General features: G+C 39.7%; 1 protein-coding gene and 1 pseudogene across 1 annotated transcript; both read right to left on the bottom strand.

Moving 5' to 3' along the window:
• Positions 1–9216: 9216 nt before the first annotated feature.
• On the bottom strand, positions 9217–12196 carry LOC146724866 (uncharacterized). Its single transcript, XM_085488646.1, is given in 2 exon segments — positions 9217–10386; positions 10388–12196. Coding segments are annotated over 2 exon segments (1776 nt in total). The 5' UTR covers positions 12128–12196; the 3' UTR covers positions 9217–10350.
• An 8732-nt stretch (positions 12197–20928) lies between these two features.
• On the bottom strand, positions 20929–22145 carry LOC146724867 (small subunit ribosomal RNA; annotated as a pseudogene).
• Between the last annotated feature and the right edge of the window lie 2531 nt (positions 22146–24676).

Consider the following 24676-nt stretch of genomic DNA (forward strand, 5'->3'; position numbering starts at 1 on the left):
TGTAAATTAATATGATCAATTATATTTTTCATTATATAATTACATAAAAATTATATGTTATTATAATTATGCAATAAACAATTATATTCAAATTTAAATTGAAGATAAATGAAATATGTATATATTGTATAGGTTAAAATTATATAAATATAACAAAATTAAACAATCATATATAGTAGGCCAACTAAACGAGAAAATAAATAAGATGTAAAAAATTTTTTTATTAATAGTTAAATCATTAAATTAACATTCCGTTACAGAATCGATATAAATTGTAAACGTTTCGACTGCACTACAGTCTTTATCAATACATAAAAATTAAATATTAAAATATAAAGTTAGATGTTAAAAATACAAAGTTAGTTAAATATTAAAATATAAAATTGAAACGATTCTTCGCTGTTGACCAATAGATATGCAAGGCGATTGGTCTGAGATGCCAAGTTATGTGACATTTGAGCATGCTACGGATATAATACGCGAATTAAATAAATGTCAGAAAAAATTAAAAAATCTTTCAACTTACATTATCGTTTTAACAAGTCCTTTTCCCCGATATTTCAAGTGTGTGTTGCGAAGTCTGAATACCAAATGTCAAAATAGAGAGCGTGATGTATTTATTTATTACCAATGTTTTTTCTAAATTATGATTCAGCAAATTTTTTAAGTATGTCAAAATAACTACTGTCTAACAATTCGGTGTCTGTATTTAAATTAATTCCATTTTTCTGTTCTTTAATGTGGATCATTTCAGATATTAGTCTTTTATGGTAATTCTTTTCATGATCCATAATTTTAATATTGTCCCAGTCAAATGTATGTTGTTCGTTTAGAATGTGTTCCGTGATAACCGAATGTCTAGCAGAGTCTAATTTAATATTATTTTTATGTTCTTTAAGTCTCGTTCCTAACTGTCTTTTTGTCTGTCCGACATATGTGGCGTCACAATCGTTACAATTCAATTTGTAAATAACGTTAGAATTCGTGGGGCAATTATTTTTGTCCTTTTGAACTTTTATGAAGTCATTCAATTTTTTAATGCAACGATATCCTACCACTACGTCAGGTCTTCTTATTGCTGAAGCAACTTTCTCAGATATTGATTCTATATATGGTATGACAAAATATTTAATGTTAGTATTAGTATTATTAGTATCTGTTATATTGTTATTATTAGGCTTGTTAAATTTCTTAGTTGAGAGATTTTTTAATCTGCGTTTTATTTCTGTGAAAATTAGATCAAGAGGATAACCGTTGGATAGCAAAATGTTAATAGCTTTCTCTATATTTTTTTTGTGAAATTGCGGATGTGATAGTAATAAAGCTCTATCTACCAAGTTATAAATTGTTCCTATTTTATGACAAGTCGGATGATTTGAAAAAAATGAAAGTAATCTACCTGAGAATGTCTTTTTGTGATACCAATCTAAATAAATTTTGTTATCTATTACTTTGATCATTATGTCTAAAAAGCTTATACAACGATTATCCTCCTTTTCCAATGTAAATTGTAGTCTATCGTTATAATTGTTGAATTCGTTCAAAACATATGTAATATTGTCAGCGGAAGTGCATAAAATAATGTCGTCTACATAACGGAAATAGAAAGTCATTTCGCAATTTAAATTACTAATTACTAATGTTTCCAAGTCCTGCATGACTATATCGGCAATGATCGGAGAAAGTGGGGAACCCATAGGAGTCCCATAAATTTGTTTGTAAGTTATGTTATTAAAAGTGAAAAATGTAGAAGTTAATATAAATTTTATCATACCTATGAATTCATTTTTGGGAATCTTTGTGTGTGACTCTATAAAATGCCATCTATTATTGATACCGTTTAATGCAAGATCTACGGAAACATTAGTAAATAATGAAACAACGTCCAATGAAGCTATTATGTCGGTATCTTGTATTGTTTTCCCTGATAGAATGTTGCATATATCAAAACTGTTATTTACAAAACTGTCCGCTCTAGGAAGGCTATCTTTTAAAATTTTATGAAAGAAAGAAGCAATATTATATAGAGAAGTATTTATTGAGGAAACTATTAATCTAAAAGGAATATTTTCCTTGTGGATCTTGGGGAGCCCATAAGCTTTAGGAAGAAGAGAGTCGCTTGAAAATAAATAATAATATTCTTTTTTGTTGATGAAGTCTTTTTTCAACCATTTTTTTAAACAAATATTGAGGTCTTTTTCTATTTTTGTTGATGGATTGTTTTTAACTATGGTATACGTAGAATCGTCTTCTAGGAGACTCTCAACTTTTTTTATATAAAATTCTTTTTCTAGTGCGACTGTAATGCTGCCTTTATCTGTTCTAGTAAATAACATATTAGTATTTTGATTGCAGAATTTAATTGTGTCTTTATGCATGTGAAATATTTTTTCTTGTATGTCCGTTTTTTTGTCGTTATTGTTTAAAAATAATGAAAATTGTGGAATGGCAGCATTACGAATCGAAGTAAGATTTCTGATCCCGTTAGAATTGCTTTCTATATCTTTGATGAATTCGTGTATAGCTACTTTTTTATTTAAGTTAACTGGGAGACTAAATTCACCTCCCAATTGTAATAGATTGGTTACATTGGGGGGAATTTTTTTATCAGTTAAATTAATAAACCATTTCTGGTTAGTTTGTTGTAAAGGGTTATGTGTAGCATAACGAAAACTGTTGGCAGAAACAGTGTTATCAACAATATTTGTCGAAGATGTTGTTTTTAATTCGATAGGATCAATATTTTTAATGTACTCTGTTTCATGCGATTTACGTAGCCATAGGAATTTTTTCTTATGTATGAGATATAATTTTTGGTTGAACAAAGAAAAGGAGTTGCAATGGTGATTTAAAATCTCCTGCCAGATATAAGATGGTAAAAGATTTTGGAGAATTTGGAATTGTCTTGACCGTTTTTTATTAAGTGAGTTTAAAGTTCTATATAAATCAAATATCTCTATGTTAAGAATTTCAGTTTTGATATTATGCAACAAACCACGCATCCTATTTTTTGATTTATAGTGGTAGAAAACAAATTTATTATTACAGAAATTACGCAAATGGTTGGGAAACAAACAATATCTCTTACATTCCCTTAAAAATTTCAACTTCGACATTGCCTTAATTATCGCATAATTAAAATTTAGCCAAGATTTAAAATGTTTTAACGTTTCTAGACCAAAATAGTTATAAATAAAACTAGAATTAAAACGATGGTATTTAAACGGGTAATTAGTCACACGCATTATAAGGCCAGCGTTTATTAAAATTAATTAATGAAAGGCTCGTATAAATTAAACAAAATTAAACAATCATATATAGTAGGCCAACTAAACGAGCAAATAAATAAGATGTAAAAAATTTTTTTATTAATAGTTAAATCATTAAATTAACATTCCGTTACAGAATCGATATAAATTGTAAACGTTTCGACTGCACTACAGTCTTTATCAATACATAAAATGTTTAATTTATACGAGCCTTTCATTAATTAATTTTTATATAAATATAGATTCTTGAAATTCAATGCAGTATTAAAAATTAAAATGAATGAAATGTAATACAGTATTTTTTTTATGGTGTAATAAATGATACCATTCATATTTAGGATATGTTGAAACATAAACTGCGGAACAATAGTGCCAGATGACTTTCAAGCGCTATCCGTTTCTGTACAACAAACAAATGAATAACTATGTCCACGGTTGGGGATGCTGGAAGCGGAAAGCGTTAAAGAGCGCAAAAATGATCGGCTTACAATTCGCGCTAGAACAATAACAAGCTCGAGAAATTGCATGTGCAGTTAAAGGTCCGGGGGATATATCGGGATCCCCGACGTGCCACGTCGCGCCATCGATCGATTCGAATCACTGACTGTACCAGTCGCGCGCTGCAAATCGCGTTTGATCGTATTTCGCCGACGACTTTAACACTGCCACCAGCCGAGCTCTCGGATACAGTTCGACGCCGCAGCGGAACATTGAATAAAAAAAAAAAAAAAAGAAAAAAATCAACGTGATTGACATTGATGCTACACCGCGAGCAACGTGTCGATAAGATCGGATTGAAAACTTCGAAAAAAACCCGAAATTTTTGGGGGGAAACAGTTTTGCGAAGAAGACGGAAAAATCCCACACATCACGAACGCGACGGCACGAAATGAAACGCCACCACGCATGAATGATTTTATTTACGCATGAATTACGCAAGCCCTTAACTGCGCGAAACTCTCATTAGTGTGAGCGAAGTTTCTAATTGATAAACCACACGCGTACAAACAAAAATTTGCCGAACAATCAGGACACTTTGTAATAATTGTGTTAATGACTCCTTCAATAATTAATATTATTTCCCATTGTATTCCCGAACGCGAGACAATAACAGGTATTGATCGAAGTGAATCGAAGACGAAGATATTAACTGAAGGCCACATGCTGAACAAATTTCAGACGAACAACTGAAGAAGCTTTAAATAAATCATTCATGACATATTCGCCATTTTTCTCTTTACACAGTTCTTTCAGTTATTTTTTAATACCTTCTTACCTTCTAAGAAAATGCGAGAATTTTTAATCGAGATATAAAACCAAACTTGTACCTACATATATTTTATTTGCTGTTTACTTGTACTTACATTCATAAACAAAATTGAAATAAAAAGTAACAAATTATTTTAAGACGTAATGTTTAAAATAGCTGATAATGAGTTTTTCAAATAATTCGAATTGTCAAAATTGCAGTAATGCTATTACATATTTGAATAAAAAATATGCACAATTATTTATTGGCCGATATATATATTTATATATATATTATATACAATTATTCATATTCAAATTTATATTCTAGTCGTTTTTATAGATTCTATATTCTCTAATAATATATGTATAAAAATATATAAAATTATATTATTTTACATTCTAATACAGAGAGAGAAAGAGAATCGAATATTATTATACTATAACACAACTCGACACAATTAATTATATTTCTATTTAATCTATTTAATAGAATATGTTAACGCATTTTAAATTTAATTAAATTTTGAAATTTATACTTTATCGTTATTCATCAACTTTTCAACTGCACGAAAAAGTTTTATCATATTATATTATGCGGTACGATTTCTAACGAGAGAAGAAGGAAAATTCTTGCAAGAAGATCGCTAAGAAGTTAGTACCAAAGGTAATAACAAAAAGGGAGCAGGTTTTACTGTACTACATGAAATCTTAGGAAGCGAAAGTGTGGCCAATAAAAGGTTGGAGTTAGGCAGAATAAGAGGTCATTAGAGGAAAACGCGTGCGACAGTTTACCTTTTTATTATCCTCTCAAGTCGTAAACTTACGTCCGCCCTCTCGGTACATTATATGGTTGTTCAAAAAGTCATTGCGTTTTTTTCCAATAGATAGCGCTGTCCACATTTATTTGTATCTGAGCGTGCCATGAATGTCAAATGTTTATGCACATTTTGTTGTTGACACTTAACCTAAAAACCAAAAAAAAAGTTGACGCAATTTAGTCGAGTTTTGTGCTTGCAATTGTAGTTTAAACATGGAGAATTTTGAAGAGCATATTCGCCATATTTTGCTTTATTACTTTAAAAAAGGGAAGAAAGCAACTGAAGCAAGGGAAGAGTTGCGTCAAGTTTACGGCAGAAATGTCATTGAAAAACGTCAGTGCCAGAACTGGTTCGCCCGATTCCGTGGTGGTGATTTTTCGGTTAAAGACGCTCATCGCTCCGGTAGGCCTTCCGAGATTGACGACGATAAAATCAAGGCATTGGTGCAAGCAAATAAGCATTCAACGGTTCGGGAGCTTGCTACCGCTCTAAAAGTGTCCATTGGAAGTGTTCATGGACATTTGAAATCGCTTGGTTTCGTGAAGAAGCTCGATATTTGGGTACCGCATGAGTTGAAAGAAATTCATCTGACAAAGCGTATGAACGTCTGCGATCAACTCACCAAACGCGAAGAAAACGATCCGTTCTTGAAGCGTATGATCACGGGCGACGAAAAATGGATTGTCTACAACAATGTGAGCCGAAAAAGGAGTTGGAGTAAGCGAGATGAAGCACCGGAAAGGCAAGCAAAGGCGGACATCCACCAAAAGAAGGTGATGCTGTTAATCTGGTGGGATTGGAAGGGACCAGTCTTCTATGAGCTGCTTCCACAGAATAAAACGATCAATTCCGATGTCTACTGTGAGCAGCTACAGAAATTAAGTGATGCCATCGCACAGAAACGTCCCGAGCTGATCAATCGTAAGGGTGTGGTGTTTCACCACGACAATGCGAGACCACACACAAGTTTGGTCACTCGGCAAAAATTATTGCAGCTTGGTTGGGATGTGTTGCCACATCCACCATATAGCCCAGACCTTGCGCCATCAGACTTCCATCTATTTCGCTCCTTGCAAAACTCCTTGAACGGTAAAACGTTTGCTTCTGAAGACCTCATCAAACAGCACCTTGACAAGTTTCTCGCAGAGAAAGATAGGAAGTTTTATGAACGCGGTATTATGAAATTGCCCGAGAGATGGCAAAAAGTCATTGAACAAAACGGCCAATATATTATTGATTAATGTTCATTACGTATATTAAATAAACGCACCTGAAAATCAAATGAAAAAAACGCAATAACTTTTTGAACAACCTATATTATATATACCTATATATACACACACACAAAGGCGTCCGCAGGATTTTTCCCAGGAGAGGGCATAATTAAATTTTTTTCTTAATTTTTTTGTTAATTTGCTATTTTTATTTCTTATATTAAATATGCAAATAAATTCCAGTGTTTATTCAAAAGGAAAGCAAATGCTTAATTTTTTCATTCCAAGGTAGACAAATGCCCCCTCTACAGACGCCCATGTACACACGTAATGTATGTATGTGTGTGTGTATTTCATTCGCGATGCAACAATAATACGTTCTAATGTCTGTTTAATCCATGCCTCGTTGTTTCATATACTTTTTGAAATATCCCGTCGAGGAAGAGAAAAAAAACGAGAAAGAGCGATGGGAAGGGAATAGCTAATCTTTTCTCCAGAGATAAAACTCGGCTAGAGAAACGGGAATGGGAACTAATTACGCAGCGCCTCTCTCGTGAATCAGATGACGACGGGTTTCAGGGAAAAGAGAGGTATCTTCGATAGCGAAATTCGATAACGAAATTCGATAGCGTAACGTTTCAATTAGAATAAGATACACCGTGAACGGAACGGTGAGGCAAGAAGGAGGAAGAATACCGCGAAAGCACGAAAGCTTCTCGGGGTGTGTTCGATAGTCGCTATCGATGCTTTCGCATCGCAGCCGACCGCCTTGGCGTGCAACTTTCATTTTCGACGACGAACAACTCGCCTATCTGCACGAGCGAATCGGAATGAAAGCGTACCCGACCCTATTTCCACGACTCTCTCCCTCTTTCCCTCTTCCAGTCCTTCGCTTTTCCTCTCTAATAACCGCAGACCTGGGACCGAAGTTTGCCGGGCGCTCGCTTGCGCGACAGATGCAGAAAATTGCAGTTAAATCGCGTGACCGCGCGAGAACGAGTCGTGGCTTCGCTCTCTCTCTCTCTCTCGAGGGTGGCAAAACCTTGATTCTTTTTCGTTTACCCGGAAAAGTCTTCTTCGGAGAAAGCTTACTGTTTGTAAGTTCATTTTAAACGCACGCCGACTTTTAATCAGCTCCCCGATACTCGAGTTATTTCAATCGCTGCTCACTCGACTGTTTATCTATAATACAATCGCCTTTTATAAATTTCACGCTTATTTCACGCGGTTTCGGAAAATTGTTTGAGATAATTATTTTCCGATATGTGAATTATATTTTTTTGTGTGTTTGCATTAAATAAATATAATTATTATAACAACATTTACGTATTAATGAAATTTATATTTAAAAATAAGATTTTTAATTAATATGAAAAATACAATTCACAATCGAGAGAGCAAATAATTTACGTATTAGTGAGATTTATATCTAAATATAAGATTTTTATTTAATTTGAAAAATACAATACAATTCACAATCAAGAGAGCAAATAATAATATAATAAAATTAAATTTGTTGATTATATTTATAAATCAAGTTTGACGTTAAATGTATTTCTGTTTATATGGAAATACATAATTGTGTTTTATTTTTTGTATAAATTACACATTCATATTTAATATCACGTAACATTGATAAAACTTTGTGTGATAATAACTTTCTGTTTGCATCATTCGATTAATTAAGCATAAATTAAATCCCGTTGCTATTTCTCCCGCTTGCGAATCTACAATAAAGTTGCCGCTGATTCGAGATAAAAAGCGAAAAATCGACAGCTGAATAGAGAACATCTCTCTCTCTCTCTCTCTTGGTACGTGAAAATATTTTATCCGCGAAATATATATAGACTCTAAATAATTATTTTGTCGATAAGTCCGCGAGAATGGCGGGGGAGAACCACAGTGCAACGTGTAATCCGACGGCTACGGTCGGCGGTGGATTAACGAAGATTAACGATATCCAGGACGCTACCTGAGCCGCAACGCGCGCTCCTCTCTCTCTCCATTTCGTTTGATAGCGAAATATTGTTTTAATATGTATCGCGCCGGCAAAGTCACCGTAGCGCGAATCAACGTTAACCGTTTTGCTCGTTGCATTACGCGAGAGCGTTGGTTTATCGCAAATTCGCGGCTCGAATTACTCGGGTTGCTCCCGCTCGTAGAAGCAAAGAGGAATTTCGCCCAATCATCCGCGACACATCGGAGCACGCTGCAAATTACAATTCGGATAAATTTACCTCGTTACGATCATGATCCAAGGTCGCTGGGTGAAACGCTATTTTGCATCGCTAGCTACACGAGATTTAATTATTATCATGCCAGCAGGGCGCCGCGTTTACGGATTGCTACCGCAGGTATCGTGCATCACGCTACGCGGCTTGGAAATTATCATTGATAGATATCATGAAATTCTCAGAGGCTTAAATCGAGATAACACACATACATGATATTATTGTCCGCATTATTATTTAAACGATATTATTATTCAAATTATTATACGTATGTACGTGTATTTTTTCCAATATTCTATATCCGAGTCGAGCAAACCGCGCGATGATTGATAATATTGTAGGCGGATAAACGATTGTGGACAAAATAGATATATATATAAGGAGACCGGATTAATTAGTCAGGAAAGAATCCGGATCAAATAAGGAATTGAAATTAGAGTATAATATATTTATTGCGAACTCAAGGTGCCTCTTGTCGTCCAAATGCTAAATGTTCCCTTGTCTCTTCGCCGTCGCTCCGACCTCGGCGGTCCTCGATCGTAAGAGAGAGTGTGTCCAAAAAGAGAGCGTTCTGTGTATGTGTCTACCAAAAATCGCTGATACTTATATCGCTCCTAATTTCCCTAATAATCCCTTCCTATCGTACTTGAGCCAATCGCTAAGCGACAACTAACCCGTGCTCTGGTTTGTTTTCGAACGGTCGCATCTGTTATTTTCTACACGGATCAAATCTCTTATTATTCGCACACGGTAACATAAATATAAATAAATAATCGAACACGAGGACGAGACGACAAGGCGACAATAATATGATGGCGTGATACATACTCTCGAAAATAATCGCACGCCTACAGTTCGGCCATTCTGACATTTTGGCCGTCTCGGTCAAACGATAAAATAAAGCAAAATAAAATACGCAAGTCTCGATTCCACCCTTAGGGAAGTATCGCGTTGTCCGACGAACAATTTACTCAATTCTGAGTCATTATACAATGCATATACGGACGCATTTGATCGGGCGCAAATATACCAGTTATCTTTTTATTAAATCTTTCCACCTGTCCGTTTGCTCTCGGCGTGCTCACAGTGATTGATACGTGCTCTATGGCACCGGATTCCAAGTATCTCTTAAATACGTCAGATGTGAAACAAGTTCCTCTGTCCGAAATTAAACGTTTCGGTTTACTATACGCGCGGAAATATTCACAGAGATACTTTATCGATTCCTCCGATGCTGTCGACTTACGCGGGTAGAGCCGGATAAATTTAGCGAACGCGTCAATGACAACAAACAGGTGACGGCTAAACTTAAAGACAGAGTTTTTTCTAATCAAATCGTACAATGGTTTTGCCACCAATGAAAATCTCGGAATAAATTGACGAAAATAATTCACGAATCCGACGAACCTATGTACGTCCCTGATGTTACGTGGTACAGGATAATTCAAAACAGGCTCTATATTCTCGTCGGTGTCTCTCGTCGCAATCTCGCGTAAGATTTCCTTGTCCGCGACCGATAATCTCCGCGGGCGCATACTTATCGGTTGTTCATGTTTCGGTGCGATAATCATTTCGAAATCCGGCACGCACTTCTCCGCTCGAAAATTACTTAGATAACGAGATTCATAGATCTCGCGGATTTTTTCGGCCGCATCCTTGTCAACCGCCGGATTAATTTTCAACTCTTCGCTCGGATGTACAACACTATCGTCGCATTCAATATGCATCATTTGGCAAATGACGCGCGCTTCTTCCGTGCTTACAATTTCGAGATCTTGCCCTAAAGTAACACGCAACGACGGACAATTCAAGAAATCTCTACCGAGTAGCACACTATACGCCATCGTATTATGAGGCACCGTGTAAAACTTCATTTTCAAACGCACGCCTCTCACCTCTAAGTCGGCGTGAACGATGCCGTCGATATTTAACCGCGAGCCGTTAATTCCACAAAATTGATCGATGCTCTCACCGGCGAGCAGACGTGAGTCGCCCCGAATTATCTCGCTTTTGATCAAACTAATTGGAGAACCCGAGTCTATTATTGCATCCACCACGTAATTATTGAACCCGTTATTCTCGTTTTCCATTATAATTTTTACGGTAATCGTATAAGGTTTTAACAACGCGACAGGTTGTACGACGTTCATCGACGCAGTTTGCGCACCATTGTTCAGCGTTTCCGACGCCGCGGACCGACTTCGCTTCGGACACTCCCTAGCCAAATGATCCGGAGATTCGCACACATAACACACTCGCTTTGCCTGTGGTCGCACGCACTGATCCGCAGTATGTCCTGCTCCGCGACACCTGTAGCACCTCGTCGAGTCTCCCCGTGTCGATGTCTCCGCTCTTCCTCCGCTAGTTGTCCTCGCTCCGTCTCCCCTCGGTCGGACGTCTGGTCTCTCCGAATGTACTCGAACCACCTTTTCGAACGCCTTCAATAATTCTCTTCTAGATTGGAAGTTCATCAGGCGCGCCTGGCTCTGCAGACGAGGATCGGTCACTCCCTCGATGATATAATCGAGGAGCTCGTCTTCCGCGATCGGTATGCGATTCGCGAGAATCACCTTCTCGTGATAATAATCACAGAACTGCTCGTCTCTCTTCCACACGCGAGCCTCAAATTCTCTCCTCAGCGTCAATTTTCCTGGTCGCAGATCGAACATTGACTCCATCTCTCGCAGAAGGTCCCCCAGGTCCAGTGTCACATGCTCGGCCCTTGAGTGAAACCAAGACAACGCACGGCCTTTCAACCGAGAGCTAATTAACACTCTCGTCGAATTATCGTCCAGCTGATACGTGCGTCTCAATAACTCCAACTGCTGCTTCCACCTCCAGAAGGTGCTATCCGTTGCGTCAAATTCAGGCAGCAACTCCTTAATTCCCCTCACACCACCGAACGCAGAAATGACACTGCCGTTCGTTGTCGTCGGTGTGGAGGTTGCACTTCTCATTACTTCTATTTCTCGTTGAAGTAACTGCCGCTCTCTCTCCAAAATCTCTCGTTCTCGACGCAGTAGCAAAAGTTCTGCCTGCATCGCGTCGTCACACTCTCTCGGTTTCGGCGTCGTCATGCTCACTCGATCCACTAGTCTCGGGGTGTCGTCCACGGTCTCCATCTCCATAGCGTCACCTTGTTCACTGGGCGAACGCGCAGTTTCCGAATCCAGGATGTCATCCGAACAAATCGCCTGCCTCCGTTGATCGCTCAATTTCGTCCACACACCTGAGTCGTTGGTGTTCAGCCGCTGGATGAGCTCGGCCTTTGATCCTCCTAACGTCAGTCCCCTCTCGCGAAGAGCCTCCTTCATCTCAGCGATGGTGAAATCACTCGGCTGCATCGTTGCTGTCACTCCGATCCGCTCGACTATTCGGCACACCGCGACGTCCACGATACTCACGCAACCCGACGATCACCACGCGTCAATCGTCTCCACCTGCGCGTCTCACACTCGACACGTATCGCGAACAAATCCCGAAATCGCCTGTCTCCAGTCGAATTCGCGAAACCGGGTGCAACGCCTCGATCCCACTTCTGATAAACTGTAGGCCGATAAACGATTGTGGAGCAAATAGATATATATGTAAGGAGACCGGGTTAATTAGTCAGGAAAGAATCCGGATCAAATAAGGAATTGAGATTAGAGTATAATATATTTATTGCGAACTCAAGGTGCCTCTTGTCGTCCAAATGCCAAATGTTCCCTTGTCTCTTCGCCGTCGCTCCGACCTCGGCGGTCCTCGATCGTAAGAGAGAGTGTGTCCAAAAAGAGAGCGTTCTGTGTATGTGTCTACCAAAAATCGCTGATACTTATATCGCTCCTAATTTCCCTAATAATCCCTTCCTATCGTACTTGAGCCAATCGCTAAGCGACAACTAACCCGTGCTCTGGTTTGTTTTCGAACGGTCGCATCTGTTATTTTCTACACGGATCAAATCTCTTATTATTCGCACACGGTAACATAAATATAAATAAATAATCGAGGACGAGACGACAAGGCGACAATAATATGATGGCGTGATACATACTCTCGAAAATAATCGCACGCCTACAATATTATTATTTTTACAACATTATTATTAATATTAGTGAGTCTTTTCGAACATTTTGTCGATCCGAGATAATTAAATCTAGCGGCTAATCGCTTTTATGTAAAAGCCCGGTAATGCATGACCTCTCAAAAGTTCGCGGGATATAAAATAAAAAAGAATTTTAACCGGACACGTATACAGACATTAAAAAAACCGATATTAAAAATCGATAGCCAGGTTATTTAAAAAAATAGGTCAATATATGCGCGCGCGCATACATCGCCGATGAATGTAAATACGGAACGTGTAATTGACACATGAAAACAACGAGAATGGATTCGGCAGAAATATCGTAATATTAAAATATCGAGTGCGCGCGTAATGCGCGGAGAACACGCCATGCAATCGAGGGGGAAACAAAAAAATTAATCGCAACACGGTTTTCCAATCGATCGAATCACGTGTGTGGAAGCAGCTAATAAAAATTTAAATAAAATGAAAAAAAAAAAAAAAAAATCGAATGAAAGAGAGAAACATATAGTACAATGCGCAATATCAATCGCACGGCGCGTGGTTTTTACATCATCACCGGTTCGCTTATTTCCTCATCCGTTACACGACAATGCATCAAAGCGTACGTCAATTGCATCCACGGATATCGGTATCGAGTGGAAGCTGCTTCCAATTAGCCGATGCTACAGTGCTTTCGACCTCAGATTGCGAAACACGAAACGTTTGTTAGAAGGGAAGGTAGGGGATTTCATACACGAAATCCCCGGGAACGATACCGGGGAACGGATGAGTCTGGAACGGTCAGGAACAAGCCGAAGCACAACGCCATTGTTATCGGATTGTACCTATCGCGCAAATCCTCTTGACCCCGAACTTTTCAAACGAATAGCAACACACACTCTTTGTATCGTTTTGTGTGAATTAAACACAAAGTTAAATTACGGAGCTCGGACGTGGCGCGATGGGAAACCCGCGGCGGCTAACGAGGACATTAAAGTTCTCACACGTCTTTGTATCGCAAAGGTTGGGAGCTTGCGTTTGTGTTTCGCTATACGTGCATAGCGCACATATCTGCATTTTATACAAATATCGTTCGACAAAGGAATAGTTTGATTATAAGAATATTTCCTATTAATCTTTCTCATATTTTTTTAATAAAGATCGTTCTCTTCGAGTGATGTGTGTGTGTGTGTGTGTGTGTGTGTGTGTGTGTGTGTGTGTGTGTGTGTAATATTTCTAACAATATTATATATATATGATTATGCATTTTATGCATTTTATAATATAAAACGCTGATATCGTAAAATATAATAATTTTTAATATAAAATTCTCTATTATAATATAATATAATGGGAGATACTACATTTAAAAAAAAAATATAATTGAATATCTATGTTAATTTTCCACGAAACTATATCGGAGCCGCAACCATTCAGAGAGAGATAGTCACGCGTGCGAAATAAAGTTGGATATATCCACGAGTTAAGGGCCGGTTAACGAAGAAGAGTGCAGGAACGAAATTTGTGCGGAAACTGGATTCGCGCCGGGCTATTGCGTTCCATTAAACCCTGCCGCCGTTCTCGCTTTTCGTATCCGGCGGTTGTAATAAACGTCGTACGGAAACTTCATTCGTTGCTGTTTGCCGTCTGCTTTTCGCTGCTACTGCTGGCTGCTGTTGCAGTTATCGAACGTCGCGAAAAGTCGACCCAGTTATAAAGGCCCGGGCGAACGCGAGCAAACGCTGATCGCGTTTTATTAAAATGCTTTGTGCCGAATGATGCCGGTTTCGTGCAACGCGCGAGGGCGAGAAACCTATCAAACTTGGCGAACTTTAACGCGGTGGTGTAGGGTGGGCAGAGATATAGATAGATGTATGTGTCTGTGTATTTTTGGAGAAACAAAACGCGATCGGAAATCGCGATTAACCGTTTCGCGGCGTACGAAGGACGACTGTAAAAGGAAAGCGAATTGTTTGAGGATGAAACTAGGGCAGAATCAAATATACGATATCCGTTTGTTTTGGCGGCAAGGAAGAACCAAGAGAATTATAATCGCTCGCGAAATATGCCAAGAGAGGAGAAGGACGAATTATCTTTATTTAAAATCCAAGATACTATGGAAGATATAAAATATATGTATAGCTTACAATTCTCGAATTAGAAATCCTGATTTTTACTATACACGGAGAGAATTTTCTTTTAGAATTTATCCCTGAAAATCATGGTAATCGTATGGGACGATATGGATTAGAAAAATTTTAGAAAAGTTTTTCTCTAATTAATATCTAGCACAATAAAAAATATTAATATACGTACATAGTAAAATTAATCGAACAATTTTATATTTATTATAGTAAATATTAATATTTTTTATTAGGTGTAAATATTGGAAAACTCTTATAAAATTCTTCCAATACATATTGTCCCATAATTATCATGATTTTCAGAGTAAATTCTAAAAGAAAATTCTCTCTATGTATAATATTATATTAATAATCTTTTTTTTCATAATGATCATTAATTATAACTATAATTTTTCTTTCATATTATGTCACTTATATCCAGTATATGTACTCCTTAACACAATCGTTGTCTTGAATAGAATTCTATCGTCTGTAACTTTCTTTACTTGCACACATTAACCGTTTGCAAACAGTTCACGTTTCTACTTGTATAACTCAAGGGATTATATGTTTTCATACGACTATTCGCATACAAAACGATGAAACTCTTGTTCCTGCAGCGATACAGCGACAAAGTCCGCGACAGAGGATCGGAAATTTCTGCTGTGGATTTTTCAGCAACACAACATCTCTCCTAAATTAATCCGTAAAACAAGTAGAAGAAACAAACATATTCTCTCTCTCTCTCTCGCAGTAACCGTGGAGATTAATTTCGCTCGAAATTTAATTGCGTAATAATACCCTTTCGACTGCGAAAACGAGTCCGAGCTGCAATAACGTTTTATTCTTAATGCCGCCCGATATAAAGAAAGTGCCCCTGCTTTTGCAATAGGAGAAAGAGACGCCACGTCCCGGGGAATCATTTCATCTCGTCGATCGGGAGAATACGAGCCAAGGTTACTATTCGCTCGTTACATTGTCCTGGTGCGGCATTGTGGTACCGCGACTACTTACTACTACAACGCAACGGCTCGTCGCGTCGCCGCGAAATTTCGGTCAAAGCTGAAAGAGATATTAATCTACGTCACAAATGAATGGGTTTAGCCCATCTATTTCCTGCCACCCCATCTCGCGCGCCTTCCGTCCCACCGATTTCCCGTCCCTTTCCCCCACGTGCCCGATCTGTCACGCGAGAGAATGAGAAGAGGCGACTAGAATAACTCTTGTATAACCCGCTGGCGAACGCGAATATAAGGCGAGGGTCGCGTTATCAGAACGTGATGAAAATAGAGGGACCGCAAACTGCGCGAAAACAATATTATCGGCAAGGATTTATTACCGCGAATTATTTATCGATAAGGAATCACGTTAACCCTCAGCGAAACATTTCGAAATTCTGGGAAAGAAAATATGATATACACGTATGTATATTTACGGTATTAATTTAATATCCGATTGACTTTAACCTTCCCTCCCACTCGATAAATGTGAAATTTTGTTACGAATATTAAATTATTATAAATATTATAAAAGTTTAGTATAATATTAAATTTCGTAATATTAAATATGAAATTTTTATTCATTTTAAATTATCTATATGAGATTAAATATGTAAATATAATTTCATGATTAAATGTAAATGGAAGATTCTTGTATTGAGTTAGAATAATTGTATTTGTCAAGTTTCCGCAAAATCGTATGTTAATGTCACGAGAAGGAGAATATTACGTTAAAGCATAGAGCCAGAGCGTGATATCCCGAATTATATCCTGTTCTCTCTCTGACTGAGTTGATTTACTACTACGAGAGCACCCAAGTCGGAGAAGCTGCTGCCGCTGTTTCGCTATGCTATGCTATACAGAATCTGATATACCTGCCATGCACGACTGTCATCACAGTCTTCATTCTCCGACACAACACGCAGCGGAATTAAGAAAATTAAACAGATCACAGGTACACAAGTTCAAACATTAAACTCTTTCAGCGTCTTTAGAGCCCTTATATTTCTTAACAAAATTTAAATAATAAAATATTTCTGCCTTAATAAAGGAAGTATAAATTCAAGATCTGATTCGTTAAACAATGTAAATTAAATGTCCTCATTCAAGAAAAAAAACTAAAATCTAGATTTAAAATTATTTATTTAAAAAAAATTTCGATTTAAATTTAGAATTTCTACTCCTTAAGAGAAAAAACTAAATTTATATCTACAGAAAAAGTTTTAAAAGTTTAATCTTTAATCCTTTAATCTTTATTCCTAAATCTTTATTCCTAAAATTTAAAGTAAGACAATATTTAAAAAATTCTCTTAGATTTTTTCAGATGAGTAATTTTTGAAATTTAGATTATCACAAAGTAAAATTCATGAAATTTCACGATTTTCTTTTGGTGGATATTATTGTGACGCATCAAAGCTTGTCTAACGATTCTAAAATCGCTTCTCGTGATATTAAATATAATTCTGAAAAACTATACATGTATTACATATGCATATATATGTTACGTAAAATTAAAAAAGAAAACAGAAATTATTTCCATAATTCGACGAGCTTCTGGTACACTAGAAACAATTTCTAAAAATGTGCTTTAAGCTATAGCAAAAGACTTTAGAATTATGTAAATGCTAAAAAATTACAAAAAGAGATTTATCTTCGCAAGTTCTTTCTTGCATTAATTTTTGGCACAAGCGAAAGGATCACTGTTCAAGAATCTCGTCGACGTTTTCGCGCGCCAGCAAGAAGAAAATCGCGTTACATCAGTTCAACTTGGAACTCTTATCGTTACGGGATAAAATATCGGTTACGAGGTTCGACCGTTCGACCGTGAAAAAACGGGTCCATCTGGAAGGGCAGCGCACACAGCGCATTTCGCTCTCGAACATCGTGATAAATTGACGGATTTGTAAAAAGTATATACGCGCCAAGTTCGCGCGCGATCTAGTTTTATATATCGCACGTTCTTTCTCTCTTTCTCTATATACGCATATATATTATGTAGGGAAGATAGAACGACGCGGAATTTTAACGCCGCGTCTTCTCCCTCGTCTATTTCACCAGCTTGTCACTTCGCGCCCTCAAAGAAAATGCGTAGTGAAAGGGGACCCGGGGCTATTTCCATTGAATTGCGGTTTCAATCGTGTCCTCGCCCCAGGATAAATCGCCGCGATTAAAGTACCCACGCGAGCAATTTTGTCGTCGATGGTCCGTGATTTTTCTGACGATTCGCAGAAATAATGAACAAATGACTTTCGTGTTTACATTAATTAATGCTACAGAAGGTGTTGTAGCCATTATAGTGACAAGTTTTTAATTATCTTTTATACACGTACGTTTAAGTTTAAAATAATCTTTCGAGGATATTGCTTATTGTATCTGAATTTTGTTTGACATATATGCTAGAAACAATTTATAAAATTTTAATTTTATTTATATATCGTCAGATACTAATGTTTCACTTTACGTAAATTAATGCTACACAAGGTGTTGTAGCCATTAAAGTGACAAATTTTTAATTGTTATCCTTTTACACGCGTACGTTTAAAATAATATTTCGCACATATTGCTTATTATATCTGAACTTTCAGTTTGACATATATGTTAGAAACAATTTATGAAAATGTTATCATATATATCATCAGGTGCTAGTGTTTTACTTATATATCTCTCTTATTCTTTCACATTTCTCAGCTTTCAGTTATTTATTTTGATATATTCTTAGAAATGTATTTATAAAATAATTAACTTTTATAAATTTAACGTATAAGACGGGCAACAAGAGCCAAATCGCGGATGACAATGCGTTATCCTAACGAAACTAAATAATTTTTCGTTAGAATTAAATACCGGTGCACAAGGCACCAGATTTTTACTTGGACACGGCCAAGATTTTAAATATGAAATAATCTCATATTTTGAGATTTAATTTCAATACCCCTTTAACCCCCCTACGGAAAATAAATAAATGAATGCAAGAGAAAAATATAGATCCGAAAATCGCTGAATCGGGAATCGAACCCGAGACCTTTCGCTTGCCGGGCGATGCCTTGCATTCATTTATTTATTTTCCGTAGGGGGGTTAAAGGGGTATTGAAATTAAATCTCAAAATATGAGATTATTTCATATTTAAAATCTTGGCCGTGTCCAAGTAAAAATTTGGTGCCTTGTGCACCGGTATTTAATTCTAACGAAAAATTATTTAGTTTCGTTAGGATAACGCATTGTCATCCGCGATTTGGCTCTTGTTGCCCGTCTTATACGTTAAATTTATATTTATATTACAGAGCCTTGTTAAAACTCTTATAATTAACTTTTAAATCGAAACATTATATTTGATTAAAGGATATTACATTTTCTATATATTTCTTACTTTTTAGGAAACTACGTGCAATAAATAATAAAGAAATAATTTAAATATAAAATTTTCTCCGGAAAATATTTAAAATATATTATGTATAAATAAGGCATAAAATATAAGTAATAGAATATGATAAATAATTATATATATATACACTTTATAATTAATTTATAACCTCCAAAAAAATATACTTATTGTATAAACTGTTCCTGTTACAAACCACTGTTTAATATCACAAGCTAATGTTTCGGTTTAAAGGTTAGAAAAAAGCATGTAAGGACTCACTCTTTAACGACGTAGCCGATAAATCTCCTTCGAGGCTCCTTTTAATCCTTGATATATTCCTGGATACATTAGTCACACACACTCGCGATTCGCGAAATATAATACACGAGAAAAGCACTATGTAGGTTTAGGAATACAATACTACCGTATCGTATCGTTTCGACGAAAACGGCGAGATTTCAACCGAACGTTCTCGATTACACGTTACGATACAACTGCACGGATTAATGTACACCGAAACAACACACACACGATCGCCCGTAGATATATACTGATTCGGCACTCCCGGTATTCGCGCTTATCTCGAATCGGCGGGAAAACTCCAATCGCGGCAGCCTTCATGGCGAACGAGCCACACGATTACTCAGGAATATTGCGAGCGAACAGGATCATTGTCCGACTGTTATCCCGACAATGCTCCTTTCAACGTATCCTGATGCTCCTTTCGATGTTCCTCGATATTCCCCGATATTTCTCCTTCCCGGAGTTCCCGGTGCTGCTTTGATGATGAGGAACAGCAAGCACTGCAACATGAACGAAATAAATGTGCGATGATAAAGGAGCCGTAAAGAGAATGAATCTGCCGAATCGATGGCATAGATCGCGAAATTGACGAATATATCGATGACACGATATGCACAGGTTATTATATATATACGTACATCGAGAGAAGATTGCCTGCTGCTAACGCACCATCGTACGCACCGGCGAGGAAGTACGGAGCAAGTAAAAATACGTACGAAGTACACAGCGGTCACTACTTGACTGAGGGGGCAGGGAAAAGGAGGGAAGCGCGACGTGAAGTATGGCGCTAATAGAAATTTCGCCGGTCACGTGATTGACTCGTTTTCTAATGCGTTTGGCGCGTCAATTAAAAAATGCGATTCCTTATTCCGTCTGCTGTCAATGAAGAAAACTTTTCGTTCCCGTTTGTTTTTTACAATTCCCGGGGTTGTGTGGTCAAGGGCCCAAAACCGGGTTGTTGGGAAAAAACATTTTTTTCTTTCCAAAAAGAGGACTTCTTCCTAAAAATCGGGGGAGATTTTCTTTCAAAAGTTCCGCGATACCTAGGGGACGCCAATTTAGGGGGAGGGGTAGAGGGCCCCGGTTTGTTATCGGGGAAAATTTAAACCCAAAAAATGCCCCCCCAAAATAAGAAAAGGCCATTCCCACCCCCCCACCGAAGAAAAAAAAAGCTATCAATCTGTCAATCCTTTCCGGTGTCTGGGCTCTGTGAGGTTTCCCTGGTGATCAATTAAGTTAAGCGCAGGCTCCACTCCTGGTGGTGCCCTTCCGTCAATTCCTTTAAGTTTCACTTTTGCAACCATATTTCCCCGGAAACCCAAAGCTTGGTTTCCCGGAAGCTGCCCGCCCGCCGAGTCATCGGAGGAACTCGGCGGATCGCTACTGGCATCTGTTATTGGTTAGAAGAACTAGGGCGTTATCTGAACGCCTTCGAACCTCTACTTTCGTTCTTGATTAATGAAAACATTTTTGGAAGCTTTCCGTTCTGATCTTTCCGTCTTGCGACGATCCGAATAAGTCACCTCTAACGTCGCAATAACGAATGCCCCCATCTGTCCATATTAATCATTACCTCGGGGTTTACGAAAACCAAACAAAATAGAACCGAGGTCCTATTCCATTATTCCATGCACGCAGTATTCAGAGGCGAAGGTAGCCTGCTTTAAAAAGCCTCTAATTTGTTCAAAGTAAACGTACCGGCCCGACTCGACACTCAGTAAAGAGCACCGCGACGGGATATTAGTTGGGCCGCCCCTCGCGAGGCTACGGCCCAACCCGGTAGGACGTCCATCCCACATCAATCACGCCAGTTGCAACACAACACCGCTAGCGGTGAACCGAACGGTGTGGTGCGACAGCAGATTCAACTACGAGCTTTTAACCGCAACAACTTTAATATACGCTATTGGAAGCTGGAATTACCGCGGCTGCTGGCACAGACTTGCCCTCCAATGGATCCTCGTTAAAGGATTTAAAGTGTACTCATTCCGATTACGGGGCCTCGGATGAGTCCCGTATCGTTATTTTTCGTCACTACCTCCCGGCGCAGGGAGTGGGTAATTTGCGCGCCTGCTGCCTTCCTTGGATGTGGTAGCCGTTTCTCAGGCTCCCTCTCCGGAAATCGAACCCTGATTCCCCGTTACCCGTTACAACCATGGTAGGCGCAGAACCGACCATCGAACAGTTGATAGGCAGACATTTGAAGATGCGTCGCCGGTGCTAGGACCGTGCGATCAGCACAAAGTTATTCAGAGTCACCAAAATAAACGGTGGACGAACGGGCGAGCCGCCCCGCCACCGATTGGTTTTTGATCTAATAAAAGCGTCCCTTCCATCACTGGTCGGGACTCTGTTTTGCATGTATTAGCTCTAGAATTACCCAGTTATCCAAGTAAATGTGGGTACAATCTAATGAACCATAACTGATTTAATGAGCCATTCGCGGTTTCACCTTAATTCGGCATGCACTGAGACATGCATGGCTTAATCTTTGAGACAAGCATATGACTACTGGCAGGATCAACCAGGGAGGCTTCGTGTTCGGTTACTCGCAAGGGAGTAACTCGCGAGCGAGCCCGAAGACTCGTCGGCTAGCTCTTTTTCGCGCGCAGCGCGCGTTCGATGCCGAAACACCGACGCCGCGCGCGACACGCTCGTATGGCCATTTTATTTGCCGCCGGTCTTGCTCAGCCGGTCGGCGACACTCTGCTGTGTTTAACGCTATTATGTAAAGCGTACGAGAGAACGACGGAGGCGAGAGTAAACCCCCGACGCCGCCGCCTCTCCTCTTCTTCCTCCTCCTCCGTTCAAAAATCCACAAGATCAAAATACTCGTGTTCTTATTCTCCCAAATGTTATGATGCGCGGTCTCGAGAGACCGCGCGATTCACCCTGACGCTAGATCGACGATGGCGATGCTTAGACTCGAGGACTGTTCTGTCTGGTTCGTACGCGTTTAACCGCACACGACCAGCAATAAGATTTCGCTACGGCGTACAAAGCGAGCGGGAAGAAGCAACTCTTCCCGCAAACTCGTATCCGTGGAGTAGATGCTCGGTAAGCGCGACGATTCCGCTGCTGCGTACGAAACGAGAGGGAACCGCGCGGCCAACACACTAGAGGCGTGCGCGCCACATAAGAGCCATTCGGTCTTGCGACACCGACTCGTGGCAATGCTGTGCTCGTAATAAATAAGTGTGCGTTAATTTTGCGCGCGTTCGGCGACGAACGAGAAGAGCCGCACCGTAATCCCCGGCGAAGAGGAATACGAGACGACGCGAGAGTCGAACGTACGTTCTCGCGAGACACGCAACCTCCAAGCATGAGAAGACTTGGCGGCGGCGCGTTCTGCGACGATCGTATATTATTTTATATATTCGTGGTTTCCAAATCAAACATTTTATATAAATGTTCTCTCCGTGTCAGAGTCGCGACTCGACAAAATCCGTTCTCGACCCGTTCGGGCGATTCTTCGTTTGTCAACGTCGAGAGCGCGACACGTACAATATTAATCTCTCCTACCCTCTTATAGTACCCAACCGACCGGCCAAGCGGTCGGCGACGGTACGGAGAGCGGTCGAAACACGCCGGAGTGGCGAGAGACTCGAGAAAGTACGTTTACGACTCGTCCGGACTCGCTCGACTCGTTCGACGCGCCGAGCGCGACGTATCTCTTATAGTACCCAACCGGCCGGCCAGGCGGTCGGCGACGCACGGTCCTACGCACGGCCGTATGCGAGCGCGAGCGCCGAAAGGCGCGTTCAATCGAGACATTGTCGCGGAGAGCGAACGATCGAAAAGTCCTATTGTACGATAAAATATTATCACGATAGCCGTATGGCGAATGTCAAACAACGATAATTAGCATTAATTAAGAAGGAAACACAACAAATGCCGGACATAAGGTAATCAACCAACCGCCGGTAGCCCGAGGGGGAAGCTTCCTTTCCTTTCTCACCTCCTTTGCTTATCTGCACCTTCTTTCCTTTCTCTGCCCCTCCTTTCGCTTGCGAACAACCGTCCCGGGAACTACGGCCGACCGGAGACACCTCCGGGACGGGCGGCACCGATCCGGACGACCGAATGATCTCTCGAAGTCAGACGAACCGCGGTCGGCACCTCCGAACACTTAACGACGATTTACGGCGCCGCAACGAGGAGAGCTACGTAAAAACTGTTCGGACGAAAGTTACTTACTATTCGCGCTCGCTCGACATTATGGCGCTGTCCGATTACTACTCGAAACGTGTCTCTCAAACCCATCGTGTCGGAGACCATATATTTCGAATTATTACGGAATACGCAACACACAGCAGCGGTGACGTCGCGATTCGGTACGGAACACTCTCCCGATGCGAATCACGCGCGCGGCAACCGAGGAACAAACGGCTCGTACGCGGGCGTATTATACGTGCGGCACCACATAAACGGCCGGCGTCAACTTGGGGACGGACGGACCACCGCGCGGCACCGTCCGGACGGGCGACACCCTCCGGACGACCGAATGATTTCAGTTCACACAAGTCCTCGCCCGCGGCGGTAGCCTCCGGGGCACTGACTGGCGAGTAGCGCCGCTACGAGGATAATACTACGAATACGGAAATACTTTTTCGGACAAAGGTTTCGTACTTTTCCGACGCTCCGCCGACGGCGCAACACGATTATTACGATAATTGCTTTTTTTCCGGGTACACTCGTCGGATGCAAATCTTTCAAATTTCTACCCGGGACGGGGGGCACCCTCCGGACACCGAAAGAACTCTCGAATTTGACGAACCCCCGGGCGGCCACCTTTCCCGGGAAAACTTAACGAAAAAATTTAAAGGGGCCCCGCAAAAGAGGGGAAACTACTTTAAAAAAGGTTTTTGGACGAAAGTTTTTTGCCCACTATTTTTGGCGCTCGCTCCCACATAAAGGGGGCTGGGCCCCATTACTAAAAATCGAAAAGGGGTTTTCCCAAACCCCCCCTGTCGGAGGCATATTTTCAATTATTACGGAATACCCCCAACACCAAGCCGGTGACCGCGATTCGGGAAAGGAAAACCCCTCCCCGATGCGA

The sequence above is a fragment of the Nylanderia fulva genome, unplaced genomic scaffold (genome assembly GCF_048542155.1).
Source record: "Nylanderia fulva isolate GAGA-0341 unplaced genomic scaffold, ASM4854215v1 Scaffold1122, whole genome shotgun sequence".
NCBI classification, from domain to species: Eukaryota; Metazoa; Arthropoda; class Insecta; order Hymenoptera; family Formicidae; genus Nylanderia; species Nylanderia fulva.